This window comes from Podarcis liolepis (genome assembly GCF_965112155.1).
Source record: "Podarcis liolepis genome assembly, chromosome: 2".
In the NCBI taxonomy this organism is placed as follows: Eukaryota; Metazoa; Chordata; class Lepidosauria; order Squamata; family Lacertidae; genus Podarcis; species Podarcis liolepis.
The window spans coordinates 121,888,633-121,910,796 of NC_139555.1; the positions used below are offsets into that span (position 1 = coordinate 121,888,633).

General features: G+C 49.0%; 2 protein-coding genes, 2 long non-coding RNA genes and 1 pseudogene across 6 annotated transcripts in view; 2 read left to right on the plus strand and 3 right to left on the minus strand.

Annotated features, from left to right (window-relative positions):
• The window catches only part of LOC310701705 (H-2 class I histocompatibility antigen, Q9 alpha chain-like), a gene marked incomplete at its 5' end in the record, with an annotated part of 167,789 nt that extends 156,874 nt beyond the window's left edge, over positions 1-10,915 (minus strand). Inside the window, one exon of the mRNA XM_083492990.1 lies at positions 10,820-10,915. Within this exon, the coding sequence (XP_083349116.1) occupies positions 10,820-10,825 (6 nt within the window). The remainder of the gene's footprint in view (positions 1-10,819) is intronic.
• The window catches only part of LOC310701696 (major histocompatibility complex class I-related gene protein-like), an 84,555-nt pseudogene extending 73,558 nt beyond the window's left edge, over positions 1-10,997 (minus strand). The window contains exons 1-2 of the transcript XR_014530078.1: positions 10,750-10,997; positions 4,365-4,640 (exon numbers count right to left, since the gene is read on the minus strand). The product of XR_014530078.1 is annotated as a major histocompatibility complex class I-related gene protein-like (transcript). The remainder of the gene's footprint in view (positions 1-4,364; positions 4,641-10,749) is intronic.
• LOC310702041 overlaps positions 1-22,164 on the plus strand; it is a 257,327-nt gene that overhangs the window by 179,054 nt on the left and 56,109 nt on the right. The window lies entirely within an intron of this gene.
• The window catches only part of LOC310701772 (major histocompatibility complex class I-related gene protein-like), a 139,620-nt gene that overhangs the window by 75,659 nt on the left and 41,797 nt on the right, over positions 1-22,164 (minus strand). The window contains exons 6-8 of one of the 2 annotated variants that reach the window (XR_014523100.1): positions 19,490-19,516; positions 18,786-18,818; positions 16,878-18,270 (exon numbers count right to left, since the gene is read on the minus strand). Coding sequence is in view for 1 of the 2 variants with exons in the window: in XM_083493123.1 (XP_083349249.1) it covers positions 18,786-18,818; positions 19,490-19,516 (60 nt within the window). In the remaining variant the exon portion in view is untranslated. The remainder of the gene's footprint in view (positions 1-16,877; positions 18,271-18,785; positions 18,819-19,489; positions 19,517-22,164) is intronic. The other variant, XM_083493123.1, reaches the window with a different exon arrangement.
• Positions 11,071-15,846, plus strand: LOC310702049. The gene is made up of 2 exons (XR_014523161.1): positions 11,071-12,089; positions 15,418-15,846. It is a non-coding gene; the product is annotated as an uncharacterized lncRNA (long non-coding RNA).

Genomic DNA, 22,164 nt, shown 5'->3' on the forward strand with positions numbered 1-22,164 from the left:
TCGCAGTGCTGAGCGAGCTTCCGCAGTTCAGCTAGAAATGCAGATACAGACTCCCCAGTACGCTGCTGCCTCTTATGAAACTCCATCCACAGGGCCATCTTGGTCTCAGTAAGCACCAAATGGCTTGTTAGACAGGCGAGAATATCTTTGAGAGATGTCTCACTTAGCTTCGCTGGAGCAAGCAATGCCTTGGCCAGCGTGAAGGTCTCAGGCCCACAGTAGCTCATAATGTGGCCCTTCTTTTGCTGGCATCGGTGATCCCTTGAGCCACTGTGAAGAACTCGAAGCGTTCGACGTAGTCTTCCCACATGTGGGGCTCTGATGGCTGGAAGGGCTCCAATACCCTTGGACTCTCCATTGTCCTGTGGCAGGGTCGACTTCTCAGCTGGCCAGTGAGTCTTGTTCTTAGCTGCAATCCGGACTCTGAGGCAGGGCTGCGTTTAACCGCTCCTCAGCATTCCGGATCCCATCCTCGTCGCCAGTTGTTGTGACGTGGGGTTTGTGATTTCAGCTCTCTTGACATAATATGCTGGAGACAGTTCTCTAGTAACACTTCTTTATTAAAGCAAACAAGACTCAAGCCTGAGGAGGGGAAAGCTACATTTATAGGGACAGGGAACTAGCTAGAAAGGATACATTTTGGAGGGAACAATATCAGGCAATCACAGTCCTGCCTTTTGGAGGAAACCAATAAGACAGAGGATCCAAATACAGCAGCTTAAATGAACCAATAGTAGCTGTACCCTCTGAAACCAAAAGGCAGTTACTTTACCCTAATGAAAATACAGACAATCATAATACAGATAAAAATCCTTTGACTCAATACACAACAGTTTTCCTCACAGCTCTTCTGGGTAGCCTGAGGGAGCTCAGCAATGGAGGAGAAGCTGTCCCAGAAGACACCAGGCTGCTCTCTCTTTAATTCTGGCTTCCTCTTTCACCTCAGGAGCCTTTGGCTCACAGCTGAATTGAGTTGGGGCATATAAAGCCTTGGATTAGTGCAGCCTCTCTCAAAGGAAATCCTGCTTTTCTGGGCTGGATTCAGCTAACACAGTTAGTCTAGCAGGAGCCAGAAGGAACAAGTCTCACTCACACAACTGGGGCTTTCTCCCCATCTCCTTCCCGTCTGTCCCCCACAAATCAGCTTGGGGGGGGGGAGTCAGGAGAAGCCCCAGAAAGGTGTGCAGGGGGGGGGGGAGAGAAGGGAAATTGATCCCTCTGGCAAGTAGAATGATTGTAACAGAGCTACTACTTTGGAGTCATCCCTCTAGAACTATCAAACATATTTAATATAATAATAATAATAATAGTAGTAGTAATAATAATAATAATAATAATAATCAGTATCTTCTACAAGACCATGTCCCAAGGTGATATAGTTCTTTTTATGCACTCAAACAATGGTTTGTGGTTGACCTATGCAAACAACAAACCAAACCACAAACCCCACCAGCTGGTCTGGATATGGAGCTTTTGCTTGGAGGGAAGTTGCTTTGTCTCATTGCTTCTTCAGCATAAATTGCTTTCTCCCTCATTTTATAGATGAAGCTCACCCCCTCCCGTTTCCTCAAGATGTTAAGTAGGATCAATCACGATATACCTATACCTTAAACACTGTTTTTAAATAGAATCAGACGACATTTCCAGGGCTGTCCGTGGCACCTTGAAGTGGCCTTCTCATTTGTTTGGGATTTTCTGAGCTAAGCAATTGCAAGTGTGCTGGTCCCGGGGGGGGGGGGTACTAATACCGTATCCGAAGTTCAGTCCAGAGTCACTAGCAGGGTAGACGATCACTAGATGAGACGCGAGGTCCGAAACAGGGAGCCAGGCGGGGGAGCAGGAACGCTGGTAGGGCAGCAGCAGGAAGCCCGGCGGGTAACAGGAACACTGGTAGAGCAGAAGCAGGGAGCCAGGCGGGGAACAGGAACACTGGTGGGTCAGCAGCGGGCAGCCGGGCGAGGAACAGGAACACCGGAGAGTCAGGAGCAGGAAGCCGGGCGAGGAACAGGCACACCGGGAGTGCAGATCTAGGTCTGGGTAAAGCAGGTACTCCACAACGACGTTGCTCCCGCAACCTGGGACCGGGCTGCCTGACCTTTATCTTCTTCTAAGGCCCGGGGCGGTCCCGGCCCCCAGGAGCCCCACCTCTCCTGGCCTTAAGGTGAGCACTCCTCCTGGGAGAGACCAGTTCCCTTCGCCTCTCTGCCCTAAGCCTCTGCAGTTCAGGAGAGGCCGAAGGGTTACTGGGCCCCGGGGGAGGCTCACCTGTAGCCACTGAGTCTTCCAGCACCTCTGGGGCCAGAATGGTCTCACCTGGTGCCTGCCCCTGAGGATCTGGCACAGGTGCAGGCTCCTCAGCATCTAGGCCTTGCCCCAGTTCAGCCGGCCCTGGAGGCGGGGACTCCTGTGCCGGCTGGGATTCCTCCGGTTCACTCTCAGACTCGGAATCCCAGGCCATCACAGCAAGAAATGATCAGGAAACGAGAGGCGCCCCTTGGTGACATTTATGGGGCATTTTCCATGGATAGGTGCAGGGGCTCAGAAGGGACCCAATCCCCATTTTTAAAAGGGGGAGAAGCAGAATTCCCAGGAGCCCAAGAGGAAGCCTGCAAGGCAAGGCCAGGCCTGATCCCACTGCAAGAAAAGCAGACCTGCCCATTGCAGCGCTGGCTTGGTCTCAGCTGACCCCCTGGGTTTCTTCCTTGCAAGCCTGACAAGGCCAACGAAGGCCCCAGAGGGCTCTGGACACACTCAGGCTGACCCCTTTGGCAAGGCTCCTTCCACCTCCATTATTCTGTGTCAGAGGTGGGGAATCTCTTTGGCTTCAGGGCCAGATCCTGATCAGGATTGTCCCCATGGGCCAAAGGGGGCAGGAGGGTGAAGCTGACATCCTAGCATAGCCCACCCGTCAATCTCACCCACCTTTCTACCCCTCGACTGCAGTTATTGTTTTAAGTGCCAGGACACCTGTGGTGCTGTTAGGAGCAGGGCTAAAGTCCTGAAGCAGGGAGCCTGCTTAGGTAGTGAGGAAATATAGAAGCTTGGAAAGTGAAGGAGCAAAATCGTAGAGAGATCTCCCTCCAGACCCAGCAGAGGCTCCCACTTCTGAAGTTCTGCTCCAAAATTGCAATTGGAGGGGGGAGTCACTCAACTTTGGGGCTAAACACAAATGCCTCCCCCCACCCTTCCAGCATGCTGGCTCCTTTCACACAACTATTATCTCAAGAGGGCTAACAGCTTTTAACTCATGTCAGAAGGAAGTTTCAAAAACAGGCTTTGGCCAGAGGTCTACCAGCTTTTACTGAGTTTAGTGATTCCTGTCGTAACAGTTCCCAGGCTGGATGGGGCAGGGGGCAGAAATCGCCACAACTGAACAAAGGGGGTGAAAGACCTTTCTAAAGGGTCCCTAAGTGTAGACTGCTAAACAATCAAGTAAGTACAGATGTATAATAAGCGCTGGAGATGTGGGATCTTATGCAAGTTTACTCAGAAGCAAGTCCCATGAAGTTCACTGGGGCACCTTCTCTCTCAGGTAACTGGCCATACGTTTTCCAACTAAAATCAGACAGAGTGAAACTCCTGAAATAACACAACCAAAAGTGCTTAGAAAACAGATTATTTCTGATATTAATGGGCCTGATCGAGTTCTGGCCTAATGCTCCTTTTCGACACAGGACAGTAAAACATGGCAGCCTCAGGCTAATTAATTGCCAGTGTCGATCTTCTGGGAACTCCCTGGCTGCAGGATGACCTTGGGGGCTCTTGTCTACCCTCCCACTTCAGTTGCCCACTGTGCTTATGGTTTTAACCATGTATTTGCCACTCTGACCCCCAAAACCCAGTCCGTTCAAGTTCCTTAAAAAGACTTCTTTTTCAACACTGTGCCAGGGAGGGGCTTGGTGATGGACAGAAGGGTCAGCCAATGAGCGCCTCTGTCTGGGCAGCTGGCTTCTCCTTAGGCAGGACCAGAATTCAAGGTTTGCTTGTCTCAGCCTCAGGATCCCCACCCTTCTCTTCCCCTCCCAGAGAGATTTCCACCTGAAAAGGCCTAAGCCAAGCCTAGCATGGAAGGAAGGGCAGGCAATGGAGACATTTCCTTGGTAGGATGTGCAGGTCCAGAGAGGGTCATACTGGGGGGGTGTCCTCTGCCCTCCAAGTCTCATTCTCTTTCGCCACCCCACCCCACCCCACCCCCCATTAAGATCTTCAATAAGGGAAGGGGAGATGCCTCTGCCCTGATGGAGACCCCCACCCTCCATTTCCTTTCCTCCCAGCAGCCCCCTCCCTGCAATTCTGGCCCCTGGAGGAAACGTTATTGGGGGGGGGGGAGGTGTGACTCTGTTCCTCTCCTGCCTTCCACTCACCTCTGCTCTGGTTGTAGCGATTCCTTGCAATTTCCAGGTTCACTCTGAACCCCAGCTCATCGCCCTGAAAGTTCTGGTTGTTCCTTTCCTGGTACTGAGGATCCTCCATCTCCACCTTCTTCATCCAGGGAACTTGGGACAGGTACTCCTTGGTGTCACTGTCATACTGAACAAATGGCTGGTCATCCACGTACCCCACAGCAATGAACTTGGGCAGCCCCTGGCCAGGCTCAGACACGGCTGTGTAGAAGTAGCGCAGGGAGTGAGAAGTGGAGTCTGGAAAGGAAGAGAAAAGGGGGCAGAGAGTTAGGGGTCCTGCAGATGAAGGCAGCAGCCCCAAATTAGGAGATCCAAAGTTCAGCAGGGTTTGGGGGAGTTTGTAGACCTGCCTTTAAACATAGAGGAGGCAGAGCAGAGGGAACCTACGAAACATAGTTGAAAAGGGGAGAGCATATAAATACAAGTAACAACAACAATAGTCCATGGAGCAGAGGGTGAGAAAAAGCTCTGCCAGTGAGAAATGCTGGACAGAAGTAAAAAAGGATCTAGAAATATGGTCAAATTTGAAGCTTTCCTTGTTAGGCCAAATTGCTGTTATTAAGATGAATGTATTGCCTAGAATGTTATTTTTATTTCAAGCATTGCAAATCGTGGACAAGATGGATTGTTTCAAGAGGTGGCAGAAAGATATTTCGAAGTTTGTCTGGCAGGGCAAAAAACCCAGAATAAAATTTAAGATTTTAACTGATGCAAAGGAAAGAGGGGGATTTGCCCTGCCGGACTTTAAGCTTTATTATGAATCAGCAGCTTTTTGCTGGATGAAAGACTGGCTGCTTCTTGAGAACAGACATTTTGGATTTAGAAGGGTTCAACAATGTATTTGGATGGCATGCATATTTATGGTATGACAAGGTTAAAGCACATAAAGCTTTTAAAAATCACATTGTTAGGAAAGCATTATATAATTGTCAGGGGTTCAGGAGCAGAGGCGAGGGCAAGGGAGGAAACAGAGAGTGAAGGGGAGGAGTCTGAAGGAAAGATGAGCGATGACGACGACCCGAGATCTCCGAGTCTTTCCAGTGAATCGGAAGATTCACAGAAAGGAGCGCCAGTGCCCAGAGCAAGGGGGGAGCTTAGGGGGACACCCCAGGAAGTAGGGTCCAGAGGGGGCTCAGAGAGCAGCAGTTGGAAATCGGGGCCAACATCCCCAACAGAGCGCAGTGGGGAGGAAGGGCGCCAGGCATCGGGATCAGGTGGCTCGCCGCAGGGGGGAGGACATGAGTCAGGAGTGGCCACACCTCCATCGGAGAGAGAAGAAACGGTCAAACGGAAAGTGGGAGGTTGGGCGCGCGCGCCAAGTTCAAATGCACAGGAAGGCGGCACAGTAAGCAGCCCGGAAAGGGAGCCAGGTCCTAAAGCCCGCCGCAAGGAGACAGAAGGGTCCGGGGGGTCAGCGTCAGAAGAGTCCCGGAAGGAAGAGACCACGGGGGGCAGAGGGACCCAGAGAAGAACGGTCAGGAGGAAAAGGTGGAGTAAGGCTAGGCTATTAAGTTGGTGTACAAGAGGCGGGGACTCAGACGGAGCTTCGCCGGTCTAACCCTTAAGACGTAGAGCTGCACGCAGCAGCTTGAGAATGGAAACTGTAACTCAATAAAGACTTTTACAAAGTGACCGCTGGCTAGCGTGATCCTCTGTGAGCTAGGATCTGGAAGCAGCTCTGACAATAATGTTTGGATTAGATATAAAGATTTGTTAGAAAACAAAACCCCAAGGTGGTTGTCGCCAATGGAAGCAAAAGCTGTGAAAAAGCTCAATATGGAGGCCAAATGGTCGAAATATTGGGAAATTCTGGAACAGGAGGGAGATAAATTGAAACTACAGAGCTTTGAGAAATTGAAGGTTAAAGTACGAGATTGGCTCCATTATTATCAAATAATGGAAGTTTATAAACAGGACAGGAAATTTGGCTTCCAGGTGGAGAAATCAAAATTAGAAACAGAACTGTTAGAACCCAATACTAAGAACTTGTCAAGAATGTACAACTTACTGCTGAAATGGAATACACAAGATGAGACAGTGAAATCGGCTATGATAAAGTGGGCACAAGACATTGGTCATAACATTATGTTTGCTGACTGGGAACAGTTGTGGACCACCGGTATAAAATTTACGGCATGTAATGCCTTAAGAGAGAATATTATGAAAATGATTTACAGGTGGTACATGACCCCAGTCAAGCTTGCAAAAATTTATCATTTGCCCAAAAATAAATGTTGGAAATGTAAAGAAACTGAACGTACTTTTTTTCACCTTTGGTGGACGTGCCCGAAGATTAAGGCTTTCTGGGAAATGATATATAATGAATTGAAAAAGGTACTTAAATGTACTTTCCCTAAGAAACCAGCGGCCTTTCTCTTGGGCATTGTTGGCCAATTGGTGTCAAAGAAAGATAGAATTTTTTTTTATGTACGCTACAACAGCAGCAAGAATACTCATCGCAAAGTATTGGAAGACACAAGAGCTACCCACTCTGGAAGAATGGCAGATGAAGGTGATAGACTACATGGGACTGGCGGAAATGACTGGCAGAATCCGAGACCAGGGGAAAGAGATGGTGGAAGAAAATTGGAAGAAATTTAAAATTTATCTTAAGAAATATTGTAAAATTAATGAGTGCTAAAATGTTGTGGTTATAGAAAGTAAGGGATTACAACTGAAAAAGTTTAAGTAAAAGAAAAGGAAAGGAAACGATTAGATGAAATTAAGGGGAAGGATTTGCTGAAACAAATTTGGAAACTGGAATGCAGAAAGGGGAGGTATGGGGAAGTCAGCGAAATAAATTTTAAGAAAATTGGATATGAAATTATACATGTTTGTATGTTTGTATTGTGTATTGTTTGTGTTAATATAAATTGTGAAAATACAATAAAAATTATTTTTTAAAAAAGAAAAAGCTCTGCCAGGCAGCACTAAATCGCTGCATGTCTCTGCTCAGGCTCCGTGTGAGGGAGAGAGAGGCCAGCCCCTCCCTTTTTGCCAAGGGGGCAGGAATTGCCCCCCACTTGCAAGCGCCAAGCTAATGAGAGCTCCCACAACATGGCCTGAAGGCTCAGGATGCAGGCACCGAATGGAAGCTAAGCAGGCTCAGGTCTGGGAAGTGGATGGAGGGGAGACCAGACGAAGCAAAATCCATATATTGGGAAAACAGAAAGCTGCCTCATCAGACCACTGGTCCAGGTAGCTCAGAGTTGTCTGCCCTGACCGGGATGGCTCATATATGCAGAAACGGGCCTAAGAAAGCCACTCCCTTGGAGCCGCCCCACCATCTGACCTTCTGGAGCCATGCACTGAACAGGTCTGACCTGAGTCTTGCTTCCTGGGCTCTGGGAGGCTTTGGAAAGATCTCCTGGGAACTCAGGACAGGTTTCATGATCTTGTGAGAACCTTGCACAAAAAGAGCTGTCTGCCTTCTGCATATATAATTTGTGTGATTCCAACAAGCCAGCTGTCAACAGCATAAGCTGAAATCATTCAGGTTAAATGCATTCAAATTGGGAGTTTCCACCAGTTTTCCAGGGACAGATGTCAAGTTAATGGGCCTGCAATTTCCAAGATCCTTCCTGGATCCCTTTTGAGAATCGGTGTTTAAATGGTTCGGTGTTGCAATCTTTCAATGGTCTGAGCTGCCACCCACAGAGCAGGTTCCCCACTTGAGAAAGAAGGCCCCCCAGGGATAGCAGGGGCAGGAGGGCAAATGCAACTTTGGGGTCAGGTCTCAACATGTGGCCCCACATCCCCTTTCCCCACACTTGCCCCTTCACGAGATCGAACACAGGAAGGGGGACAGAGCTCTGGCCACCAGGGGGCCTAATGAGTCTCCACAGCAGATCCCCATCAGAAGCAATTAACTTTTGTGGACGTCCATCAGCAGATTTTGCTGTTTCTGCTCACTCACCACACTCCTTAACCCTCTTCCCAAGTCACAGTGAATGTGTACTAAGGGGGCTGTGTGCCTCCTTTGCGCAGGAGGAAAGAGCCAAGGCTCCATGGTACTCGTAATCTTCTCTAGGGTACAGGATGAGACCCACAGAGAGGGCCCCCCAAGACAGCTGCAGCCCCTTAATTCAAACCCTGGGCTCCTCTGGAGTCAGTACCAAGAAAGGCCTCACAGATTTGGGCGTAAAGATGAGGCCTTCCTTCCAACACTTGTCCCATTCTCTGCCTAGAGATTATCCGAGACCCACAAAAACAGCTCACAAAGACTTGGGGAGGGAGGGAGCTGATCACAGGCTTTCATCATCATACCCAGGGCTTCTGTGCCATGAGAACACCCCCCCCGACAGAAAAGCTGAGTTGAGTTCAGCGAGAGATGGGGCATTTCCCTGGCGGAAGGTAGAGGGGCACAGTGCTAAAAGGGGAAGAGGAGGCTATTCCTGTTTTGCCTCAGGTAGCAGAAATGGGACGTATAATTATTATTATATATTGAATTTATATACCGCCCTATCCTTCTAAAGCTCACCAAAATGGATGCCGATTAAGACATTAAAGAAAATACCACCCTATACCCGGAGGTCTCAGGGCGGCTGACAGAACAAAATCAAAATATAAAACGACAAAATATTCAATAATAAAAAAGCCAATACCCCCCCACACACTTTTAAAAGGATGTCAATCAAATCAACCAAAGGCCTGGTTAAAAGGGAATGTTTTTGCCTGACTTAGTCAACAGGTGAATAATGAAGGTGCCAGGCAAACTTCCCTGGGGAGAGCCTTCCAGACGGGGAGCCACTGCAGAGAAGGCCCTGTTCTCGCATTGATGCCACCCTTCACCCTACGGACCTCTAGAGGAGGTGGCACAGGAAGGAGATGATCTCAGGGTCCAGGTAGGTTCATAGAGAAAGAGGTGGTCCTTGAGGATCCTGTGAAAATTGTGTCGAATGCACTTTGGGCAACTTCACCCTCCAGGAGGAAGAAGCCCGCTTGAGTTTGGCCAGTGACTCATCTCAAAACAACTAGGAAACTAAAATAAAAACCATAGACAGGACTCTGAAGGTCCAGCCCCCCTGCGATGCTGGCATCTCGACTGCAGCATCCATGGCAGATGGCTATACAACCTCTGCTAACAAACCTCCAAGGAAGTAGAATCTACCACCTTCTGAGGGAGATCCACTGTGGAAAACAAAGTTCAAGGAAGCGAAAGCCTGCAAGATGAGTTTGCTTGAATTACATACGCCTTGATGGTGTGTGGACTCTGCTTCCTCCCTCTGGCTCAGTTTCCTTTCAGGCAAGATCAAATGGGACCCACTTCTAAGACCCTCCCCTCCCAGGGCAGGGGCTCCCCCCACTTCAAACCACAAGAGCTCAGAGCAAGGCTGCCTCTGGTTGGGGCATCTGGCTAAACACCACAGGCAGTTCTGCTCAGTGGTCGGGAGACAAAGAGCCACAAAATGAGGAGGAATCTGAAGGAACCAGTGGTCTCCACCACCCTTTGGCCAGCCCTGTAGCAGACACAGTGAGGGGGCAGCCCCCAATATGGAGAGGGTTCAAGAGAGAAATAACAGGTCTTACTCTTTAGTTCTTAAAGCTTTTAAATTACTTTGAGAATTTTTATGCAACAAGCAACTTTTAAACTAAAGATAGTATTATATTCATACCATTTTCCATTAGAGAACCACAAGAATTATTTACAATTAAGATTCAACTAGGTAGCCGTGTTGGTCTAACGCAGTCAAAATAAAAAAATTAAAAAATTGTCCAGTAGCACCTTGGAGACCAACCAAGTTTGTTCTGGGTACTGTGTAAGCTTTCGTGTGCAGGCACACTTCTTCAGATATAGTGTGCAAAACGTAGTGAAAGCGGCAGTACAGGAACGGCACAGAGGAGCCCACTGCATAATTTACAAATTACATTTTTGACAGGCAACAGGAAGGGGTTTTTTGGAGGGGTTACAATTGTAAAGCAGGAGAACCTGATTATGAATGTGGCTGTGAAAGGGAACTCTTGAGCAAAACAACACTGGGAATTGCGGATGGGGACCCCTTATTCAGACGTTTTCCCCCCCGCAATGAAGTCAGCTCTACACGCGTCCAGCTCCCACCCCCAGGCTGGTCTCCTGAGTGTTTAGCTGAGTTTTCAGAGCGGCTGAGGGTTAGAAGAGGGAAAGTAAAAAATAGAAGTAGAAAGACCGGGGGCGGGACAGGCGAGTCACTTTCCCCCCCATTAATCCTGCCAACCCCTTCAAGCTTTGTTTTGTTCTTTGCTTGAGCCCCGAGCCCAGGAGTGAAGCGGCCCCTGCCCCGGACGGCATACAAAACAAGCGAAGTCTGGGAAACAGATGTCTGGGAAGGGATTATTTTCTCCCCCCGCCCCAGAGCGGAGTCCTTACCTGCGCAGTCCAGGAGCAGCAGCAGGTGGGCAGCCGCCCCCAGAATCAGGGGGGGCCAGTGGAGGAGGACCCCCATCTCCCCCCAAAACGAAGCTCCTTTTTCCTCTTCTTACTCCAGCGACGTCCTTCTCCCTCCGACTCCGAGACCCGCTCTCTGCCCCGCCTGCGGAACCAGCAGCAGAGCGAGCCATGATTGGGCGAGGGGAAAATATTCCACCAATCGGAAATCTGAGCGCAGATGGCGGCATCGGTCGCTGGGCAGAATTCTAGGCACAAGTTTGGGAGCGAGGCTGGAGAGGGAAAGAGAAAGTGATTGCAGCTCCTCGCTGGGAATCGCCGCCTCCCTCCCTCCCTCCCTCCCTCCCTCCCTCTCAGCTCTTCCTGTCCTGCTCTGCAGGGAGGGCGGAGGGGGTTTCCCAGGGGAGGACCCCAGGTTCAGTCCCCGCATCTCCAGGGGGTCTGGGAATGCCCCCCTCTCTGAAACTGGGGGGAGGGGCGGTGAGATCCCGAGCGAGGTGGACTTGGGGGCTGAGTCAGTGCAGAACAGCCTTCTGGGTCCTACGTATTCTTAAGAAGCCCTTGCATGGCTTCAAAGATGGCTCCCTTCTTCCTCCAATATCAGAGACAGTAAATGCATTCGCATCCCACTCGCTGGGTGTCCCTCCCGTCCTCCTTGCATGCTTCCTTACTGGGGCATCTGGGTGGCCACTGGGAGACCGCCATGCTGGACTCAATGGGCCCCTTTGGGGTGATCCAGCAGCCCGGCTCTTCTCCTGCGTCCCTCCATCTAGTGGCAGGGGGTTCCAGCGATTAACTGTGTGCCTTGTAAAGAAATGCTCAGTGTTGCAACTAGGGCTGAACCTCAGGGTTGAAGTCAAAACAGAGAGAGAGAGAGCGTATGACCACACAGAGAAGGGAAGCAGGTGGTGGGACGCCGACAAACGTTTGCTATCAGCACAGGGTCAGGCCAGAGCCCACCACCTTGCCACAATTTCCTTTCTCCATGTGCTTTTTAAAGGGGCATTTTATACCCCCACATTATCTCTGCTTCCTGCCCCAACATGAGTTTCTCTCCCCCTGCCTGGGAGAGTCTGCAGGCCCAGGGAGTTGGGGGTCAGGGAGGCCCCCTTTGCCCAGTCAGCAAGACCCAGCGGCTGCCCAGCCTCTTCTGGAAGGCCCTGAGCCCAGGCTGGGTGCTTGGCCCAGAGAGTGCTTGGCCCACATCCCACTTCCAGAAGCCTGAACGCTTGAAACCTGAGCTAAGCATGGGACACACACAGAAGCTGCTGCCTTTCCCAAGAAATCAGGAGAGAGACAAGCAGTGGCCGCTCCTTGCCCAGGTACAAGGAAGCTTTGGATTTAAGGGGGGGGGCTGTGAAGTCGGAAGGTGAAGAATTATTGGGGAGCTCTCTTTCCCCCAAGCTGCATGATCTCTATCATCCTTATTTCCCCTTGTCTGATGCCGAAATATTATTGTGAGTTTGGGGGGTGGTCTTAGTCTGCAGGATGCATGAGTCCCTTTTAATTCCTGGATCCAGCCAAGGTTGAAATCTAATGGAGGGCTCCATTGTTGAACTATCTTGGTGAGATGATGGCTGTAGATGTCACCTAAGCCCCCTCACTAGTATAACCAAAGAAGCCCCTGTGAAGAAAGAGGCTGGCTGTTTTGAGGGGGGGTCTCCTGGACCCACTTTTGGGACTCAATGGGCTCAGTCACCTCAGGGACGTCTTAAGCTTCACTTTTCACCTGCTCCATCCAGTTTTTCTGGACAGGGATAGTCTGCCCACAAGGATCCATGTTCTGCTCACCTCCTGACAGGATTATTGTAAAATCTGGTGTTTTTTTCAATACAGTAGGGATGTTTCAGCTGCAACAAGAGAAACCTGACAGGATTTTCACTGCCACAGCTCATTTAGGGCCAAATCTCACCAGGGCCCAAAGACCCTCTGCCTGTTTGTCTGGTTCTGAGTTCAATTCAAAGTGCTAGTCTTGTTTTAGAAAGTCCTCAGTGGCTTGAGGCGCCTTCTGCTCCCCTGCTCTCCTCTGTGGAGACTTTTCTCCCTCTCCTTTCCCTTCTTCATGGAGCTGCAGTGGGCGACAGCAACTAACAACCAGGAGGAAAATATTTTTTTCTTCACAGACTTTCAAGAATATTTCTGTATAGCTTTGTTATGTGGCTTTAAACCACCCTTGAACCAATTTAGGGAGATGGTGGCATGAAGATGAACAAATAACAAAGCCGCTGCTTGAGGCAGCCCTTCCAGGAAGGAGGAGGCAGCCATTTCCCCTCCCTTTCTGCTTCACTGCCAGCCCTCCACAAAATGGCTTCCATCCCCGACAAGCAGGCCGGGTGGGGCTGCCTCAGCCTCCCCGCTTCCCTCCCTGCAGAGGAGACCTTTGGTGCAAGGGAGAGCAGCCAAACAAGGCAGAAACCGAAAGCCACAGCAGCCCACAGATAACATTACCTTACTGGGAGATCGGCAGGCAGAAATGTCGCTCTGGGGAAGACGCTTTCTTTCTCCCCACGATGTCCCTCAGTGCCTAGATGGGGAGACCTTTGGCATTTCTCCCTCTTGGCCTGGCCTGGGCCCCTTCCAGCCTTGGAAAGACCAGTCTCCCTCAGCATGAAGGACAAAACCCTGAGCCTCCCCAGCTCTCTTCCTCAAGGCCAAGTGGCCAGGACTCCTGGGTCCCCTTGGGGAGGAGACTCGGCAGGAGCCAGGACTCCTGGGTCCCCTTTGGGAGGAGACTCGGCAGGAGCCAGGACTCCCGGGTCCCCTTTGGGAGGAGACTCGGCAGGAGCCAGGACTCCTGGGTCCCCTTGGGGAGGAGACTCGGCAGGAGCCAGGACTCCTGGGTCCCCTTTGGGAGGAGACTCGGCAGGAGCCAGGACTCCTGGGTCCCCTTTGGGAGGAGACTCGGCAGGAGCCAGGACTCCTGGGTCCCCTTTGGGAGGAGACTCGGCAGGAGCCAGGATGTTTGGGTCCTGTTCCTGGCAGGCAAAAGGCATCTTCCTCTCTAGCTGACTCTTCCTTCACAAAATGAATATTTCTATCCAGGTGGCATTCATGTCCTCCTCATAATGGCCCTGACAGGCCCAAGGTCCCTGAGGGAGCTTCATGGCTGCGTGGGGATTTGAACCCAGGACTCCCAGGCTCCCATATCCCAGTCAAACCACAGCCCCACACTGGATCATTGCAGGCTTCTCCACCTCTCAAGACTAGGCCTGCAGGGACATCTCTCCTGACATTATTTTTGTCCCCTTCTTGGTATTGTGTGGAAACAGCAATGGCTAAATGGGCTCAGGGACGTCTTAAGCTTTACTTTTCACCTGCTCCATCCAGTTCACCAACTGCAGTTTTTCCTGGACAGGGATCATCCACAATTATCTGCTAACCTCCTGACAGGATTATTGCAATATATGTTGTTTTTCCCAGTACAGTAGGGATGCTTCAGCTGCTACAAGATAAACCTGAGAGGATTTCTACTGCCGCTGCTCATTTAGGGCCAAATCTCACCAGGGCCAAAAGACCCTCTGCCTGTTTGTCTGGTTCTGAGTTCAATTCAAAGTGCTAGTCTTGTTTTAGAAAGTCCTCGGTGGCTTGAGGCTCCTTCTGCTCCCCTGCTCTCCTCTGTGGAGGCTTTTCTCCCTCTCCTTTCCCTTCTTCGTGGAAGTGCAGTGGGCGACAACAACAAGTAACAGCCAAGAGGAAAATGTTTGTTCTTCAGACTTTTAAAAAAGTTTACAGGACTTTAGACATTTTTTTCCTGTTCTTGATATCATGTGGAAACAGCAACGAGTCTTCTTGCCCCTTACAGGCTAACAAATAGATGGTGGCATAAGAAACGTCCTTGGTGTGGTTCTCTGTTCCAACCTGGATTGTTTCCCAGGGGACTTTGTCCCCTTCTGCCTCCCTCAGCAACCTCTGAGTCAGGTGGGAAAGTCCCAGGGCAGTTCCCAGAACAAGGCCTTTTTATTTTTAATGTTTGTTTTCATTTTTACTTATAAGAAGAATAGCTGAGAGTGCAGTAAACAGTCTTGGGCGAGTTACAATAATCTAAATTTTGTTTGCATGCCAAGCTAGCAAAAGAATCTCAAGTGACTGCATCTCAGGCTGCTTTGACAGACATTTCTCACAGGAATTGAAGAACGGAGGCAGATTTCGCTGAGAAAGTCCTCATCCTTCCTTGACACTGGTGTTTGTGTGTGTTTGTCTCCTGCCCTGACGCTCTCTCTCTGCCACAAGACACCCTCCCCCATTTTTCCACAGTCCCTAGTTGTATTTCCTCGCTTTCTCACTTTCCCCTTTTTGCGATCCTCCGCTGCCCCCTGCCGGCTGCTTTCTTCCCTGGCTGAAAATCCTTCAAGGGACCAGTTGAAGCAAGTCACGGGTTGCAAAAAAATGGTCAAGGTTCCCACATATGTCACAGCTTTGGAATCACTGCAAGTTGGTGTATGCCTACCTATCGTATGGAAAAGCGGAAATATATAAAACTTACAAATCACGTAATTAGGGAAAAAAACTACGGGATTTAGAGTATGATGAAAGTAAAACAACATATTAGAAAGAAAAACACCACTGCGGATATCCCCAGTGGAAGCTACAACCAGGATAAGAATATGGATAAGCAGTGGTTAACTTACAGTGAAATTTTAGATCTTACAGGACAAGAACCAAAACTGAGAAATCTCAAGGAATCAAGAAATCTGGTTACGGATTGGCTACAGGTTGTTAGGGAAATTCTGGGAGCGAGGATACTTGACAGTCCCAGCTGGTCGGGCAAAGCCTGTGGGTTCTCTCGGTCAGCAAAGGAAGGGGCCCCAGCCACAAACCAGAGCAAAACAGTCATCAATAGATCAAAGTTTATTGCATAACAGGTTCAAACAATGGAAAGAACCCTGAGAAAGGGGCGACATTGACTTTTAAAACTTCCCACCAATAACAACAACAACAACAACAACAACAACAACAACAACAACAACAACAACAACTTTCATTTATACCACACCCTCCCAGGCCAGAGCCGGGCTCAGGGCGGCTAACACCAATAAAATCACAGTAAAAACATAATAGGGGGAAAAGGGGGGGACGACACAAATTTAAAATACAGGTTAAAATGCAATTTAAAATGCAGCCTCATTTTAAAATAGCTGATAAATCAAGACCATAAGGGGAGGGAAACATAAGGGTCAGAACGAGTCCAAACCAAAGGCCAGGCGGAACAGCTCTGTTTTGCAGGTCCTGTCAAGTCTCTTGTGACAGAGCGTTCCACCACGTCGGGGCCCATGCTGAAAAGGCCCTGGCCCTAGTTGAGACCAGCCTAATCACCTTGAAACTCGGGACCTCCAAAGTGTTGTTATTTGTGGACCTTAAGGTCCTCCGCGGGGCATACCAGGAGAGGCGGTCCCGTAGGTACGTGGGTCCTAGGCCGCATAGGGCTTTAAAAGTCAAAACCAGCACCTTAAACCTGACCCTGTACTCCACCGGGAGCCAGTGCAATTCCCAGTGGGAAAACTTCCTCCTGGGTTTGTGGACTTTCAGGGCAACCCTGCCTTGGTCACCCCCAACCACCACACTCTGCCCCAGATCAGATATCTAAACATTTCTTTTATTATATTCCCAACCATCCTTTCTTTCGTCCTGGAACCAAAGGCAGCATCCAGGTGGTTCCCCAATCCAGGCAATGCCCAGACTTCACACCCTCTTGGCCTCATATAACTTAATCCCACCCCTGCAAAACCACAGATTATGACCCTATCTCGCTTTGGACTCTAGTTCTTTAATCATTTTGCAAGGGAAGTACAATTATTGGACCTCCCTGCCAGAGTCTGTGAATATTCTCAGGAACTTCAAAATCTCTGGAACTCCTGTGATAAGAAGGCAAGAACCACTAAAGACAAAGGGGACGCACCCTTACTTATGCAGTCAAACATATATTACAAAAGTTTTTTTAAAAAAATGCATCCTGTCTTCAAAGCAAGGTGCAGCAAATCCACTGGGTTAGGCGAGAAGAGTCCTGCGGCCCCTGGAGGTCTCCTTCCTGGCTTCCTCCTTGGCAGTCAGCAGGATCAGTCCCTCTCATCTCCTGTAGGAGAGTCGCTACACCCCATCCCCTCAGCCTCTACCTCCTCTCAGTTCCCCCCTTTCTCCATTCCCCCCTTCAGCTGCTTCTTCCTCCCCCTCCAGCCTGTTTCTCAACTCACTGCCCCAGGGCATCATGGGAGGCCCAGGGTGGAGCCCCAGAGAACGGCAGCTGGTTGTCCTGGGACCTGGAGCTCCATGAACCAGGCTGGAGAACTGGAGCCTTGAAGGAGAGAAAAAGGGTCTGGAGGAAACTGCCTCAGCAGCTGCCATTGCCACAGGGAGGGTCTGAATGCCCCCTGGAGCTCCTCATTCTCTGCTCTGCCTGAGGATGTTTGAAGAGAGGCCGCAACTCCAGCAGAGGTCACCTCTGGACCACTCTGGATCTAGTCACACAGGACAGTGAGGTTCTGGGGATGCAGGAGGTGACCCAGGAGGGCTGGTGGAGGACGTCCCTCCCATCTGGGCTCTTGGTCAACACAGACAAAACCCCTCCATATCCAGATGTTGTAACGAGATGATGTCCTCCTTGGCTTCTACGGGATCAATGGCCAACGTCTGTCCTTCATCTTCTGAGAGTGACTTGCAAGCTTCCAGATTAGAATCGGATCCAATTCTGACAGCCTCTCTAGTCTTCAGCCACTCAGTTCCTTCTCTTTCAGCTTCAACTCCTGAGCATCTAAGTATCCCTGCCAACCATCCCTCCCTGCCAGTTTCTTCACTCCCTCACACAGAAGGTGGATGGAAAACACTCAGCCAGAGCAGTTAGGCTGCTTTTATACATTCCATGACATGACATCCGATTAGCCAAAGGCTGGGCAGCCCAAGAGGCAGGTCGGCAGTAACAATTTAGCCTATTTCATGCATAATACACCTAAAGCAGTTCTCAGATGTTGCCTTTCCTTCAATTTGGATGGAAAGTGAGTGACATAAGATTGGGGAAGGGCTTGTGGAGGGAACCACAGCAACAAAGAACCAAGAGATACCGTCAAAATCACTGCAAGTGGTTGTCAATCTCCTCATCCCCTTTTTATATTATAATTTTTAAAATGTATTTCTATTAAAGATTTCTTAGTTTACAAAAATGTGTGCAATGTCTCTTATTTCAAGTTGTGTTTTGTACAGATCAGTTTCATTTGTTGTGAGACATTAGTCTCCCTCATTAATTTTAAAAGCTTTTAGTTGCATATATCTAGAAGATTTCTGATTAATACAAGCACATTTCTGCAAAGTAAAATTGGCCATAATCCATCAGAAAAGCATGAATACCCTCAAATTCAAGTTACACCTGGAGTCAGAATGGATGGGTGAGAGCCAGGATTAAGGAACATCATAAACAGCATTAAAGAACAGCAGGAGCTCTGAGCCTCTGCAATTCACAGCCAAACTTGGGCAGGCTCCTTCTGGTCTCATCTCACATACCAGGCTGGTATGAAACTGCAGAAATAAAGAACAGGAGTGTTTCAAAGTTAAGCCAACATCATGATGTGGGGGCATCAGCATTACAGAGCTAGTGGGAACCCAAAGGGCGTCTAGTCCAGCCTCCCAAGGAAAGCCACCATCCCTCATCATGTCAGATCAGACCTAAGGAGCACCACCAAAATGGGCCTGCAGAGGGCAGCTCCAGCAAGTGAGCCAAGCTGCACACTATGGGGGAATACCACAAGGACACAAAGCAGTCCTACTGGAAGGAAAAATCCCTTCCAGAACCCCTTCCAAGATCTCTCATTCAGATCCTGCGTAGAACCCATTTGTCAGGTGGAGGGGATCCTCTGTGGAGGTCAGATGGACACATGGAATGAGTCACAGGAGCTTTTTTCAGCTCAATGGACACTGCAGATTATTTCACTCTTGGAAACCCCAAGGGGGGGTAACAGCTTTTCCCCATTTGAGGATGTGCCCACAGAGTCTTCTGCAAGAGCCCCCTGTGCCCCCACCTGCACCCCACTTACCCCTGATGGAGCTGTCGGGCCCCTGGTCACTTGCTGCAAAAGGGAGGAAATACAGGAGTCAGGATCCCAGGGAGGGAGATCCCAGCCCTTCTCCTCCCTCCTTCCACCCCCATCCCAGATCAGTCTCAATCTGGGGAGGGGCCTAAGAAGAGTTCAGGGACAGGCAGCCCAGAGGCAAGGGGGCTCAAGGACAGCAGTGGAGGGAGAAGCAGGTGCTGGAGGGCAAAGAGAGATGGGCACAGCCTGGCATGGAGGCAGCGGGGGACTAGGGTGGGGGCAATCTGGGCAGGAATGGGGCAGAAAGGCAGAAGCCGGGGGGGAGAGAGAAAGGGAGCAGTGGTGCCAAATTCAGAGGGGAGGGTTCCTGACATCCACAGACTTGAGCCAACCAACCAATTCTTTAGTTTCAGGTTCCAGTAAATTAAACCCCCAGAGATCCCTCTCTCCCCGCACCCTCGGCTCTTCCTCCTGCTCCTTCTTGGAGCCCCTCCCTCAGCCGACAGTCTCTCTGCAGCCTTTTCCTGGCCCTGAGGGACCCCTTGCTCTCCACAGACAGGCTGAGCAGACAGGCTGAAGCTTCCCATCAGGGTCTTGGGCTTAAGGACCAGGCCACCACCAGGTTTGGTTTGGTCTGTTTGTAACCTGTTCCTGCTCCAATATTGGGGGGAAATATGTCAGACAGAGAGAGGGGAGGAGTCACTCACTTGGGGTTTCTTCGTAGGCTGGTTTCCCTGTGAAGACAAAAGCAGAAGGTCAGAGCTGGAAGGGACCTCCAGAGGCCACACAATCCTACTTCAATCATTTGGCCCTCAGATACTGAAACCTTCCCAGCAGATGCTTCTCTTGTCTTTTCCAAACACGTCCAAGGAAGGTGAACCCAGAAGGTGAGCATTTCAAGGAACTCATGTTACAAAGAAGTAGAAAAAAGTGAGGAAATTAAATTTAAAAAATCAACATGGGAACCAGGCAGTGGACAAATTCCGGAGACTTCCGGTCGGCGCCAGTGCTTAATGGCGGTCCTTGCCTCGAGCTCCGAGGGAGGACTGCTCCGCAAGTTCGGGTCTGACCCGCTACGGCGAGCGGGGGACCCCTAAAATTACAGGCGCTGAAGCCTGTAAGCAAGGAGACTCGGCGGGCACCTTTTGCGCCCCCCGGTACTGTGAAATAGCCTTTTTAAAGGCTACGGAGCGGCATTGGGAGTGAGCGCGGTGCTGAGAGTCGTCACCCAGCCTGCGGAGTGAAGCCGCGTCGCCATTGAGCAGAGAGCGCCGATTCCTTCCTGAAACTGAATTCGGACTGTAAAACCCGTGAGTAAGATTGACAGATGGAACGGGACATTTAAAATGGGACTTTTAAAATTTGGCTGAAAACGGGAAAGGCATAAAGTAAGGAAGTCTGCCTCCCCGGACTGCATGTAAATAAAGCAACGAAAGAACAAAGCTGCATTTAAATGAAGGTTAACTTCTAAGTTGTTTAAAACCTGACATCGGACTTAAACTTCCCCCCCAGTAAGCAGGAGAAGGGGGGGAATAAGAGCGAAATTTATAAACCTGCTTAAAGGAGTGGAGGAAAGAGATCTTTCACTGTCAAAACCCTGAGTCGGGCTGCCGGAGCAAGCACCGGGCAACTGAACTGTCAACTCAAATTGGATACAAAGTTGGGGTTTTGACTGAAACAAAGTTATAAGACTTTAATGGAGTTACTTTGTGAACATTTCAGATTGAAACTGTAAAAAGTGTTTTGACTATGGACTTTTGGACTCTGTTTTTTTGGGATTCTTTGTTCCCTACCTTATGTGTTTCTGACTTTCTAAACTGGATACAATTAAATGCTCCCTCTAGAGGACTTAAAGAAAATTTGTTACTGTGAGAGGGAAAGAGTGGAACTTTCCACTTCTAAGCCTTTCCTGTGAGAATTGACCTTGAGGACATGAGTAGCCAACCAGATGAGATAACAACTAGATCCAAAGCAAAACAAACTCAGCAAACTCAAAAGAAAAGGGGTTCTATGCAAGGCACAACACCAGCTGGACAGGAAAAAGCACCAACTGCATCTATGGAGTCAATGACACAGGCATTGCTCAAAATAAATCAGTCTTTGGAAGCACTGACAAAGCAGTCAGCGGAGAATACAAAAAAATTGAATGACCTGACAACAAGATTGGACTTGAACACGGCAAGCGTAGCCTCTGTATTAGACTCTATAAATAAACTTATCCAAGAAAATTCAGAAACAAGAAAGATTGCTCAAAGTGCAAAAGACACAGCAGAAGAAACTAAGAGGGAGCTTGCTCCAATTACAAAAAAGGTGAATGAACATGATGCAACCCTGGCTTTGTGGGAACTTCAGAGAAAGGAGAAAAATCTTAAATTAAGATCAATCCCAGAGGAAGAGAAAGATAGTCTTGCAGAATTCCTCACAGAAAATATTTTGGAATTTTGGCAGGACGAATTTCAGGAGGAAGAATTCGAAATAACAACGGCCTTCTGGTTGGGCAGAAGGCAAGGCAAGAAACCTAGGGACTGCTTGATTACATTGAGATCTAAAGAAGAAAGAGACAAAATACTAGATCTACATTACCAAAAGGCTCTTGTAATCCAGAACTGTCAAGTTCAGATCTTCAAAGACATCCCTAAATACATTTTGGAGGTGAGGGCCTTCTACAAAGATCTGGTATACCTTCTGAAGAAGAACAACATACCTTTCAGGTGGGAGTTCCCACAAGGACTGTCCTTTAACTACACAGGAAGGAAGATTAAAATAAAAACAATTCAAGACAAAGAATTGTTTTTGGAAAGAAACCAGGAGGATCTACAGAAAGGAACAGTAGACACAACAGCGGAGAAAGAACCGACAGATATTGCAAATCTCTCATTTGGACTTTTACCACCATCGGAGGAGGAACAAAAACTTGGAGCAGTTGGAGGAGTAGGTACATAGCACCAAAATGTCTCTGCAACTTCTTAGTTGGAATTGTAATGGTCTAAACCTCCCCAGGAAGAGGCGCCAAGTCTTTCATATTTTGAAAAGAGAACAATTGGACTTAATTTGTTTGCAAGAAACGCATGTGACCAGGATACACAGGAAACTACTTATAAATAAGAGGCTTGGACAAGAATTCATCTCATCAGATAAAGTTAAAAAAAGAGGTGTTGTGATTTATGCAAAAGAGAAATTGGCTCCTAAAATGATCTTTAAAGACGAACAAGGAAGATACCTGGCAATAGAAATACAAGTACAAGGAGAAAAAATTATGATATTGGGAATATACGCACCAAATGAGGGGAAGGCGGAATTCTTCAAGAAGTTGCATGAGACTTTAATGGACTATTTGGACTTTAAAATTATAATGATGGGAGACATGAATGGTGTTGTTTCC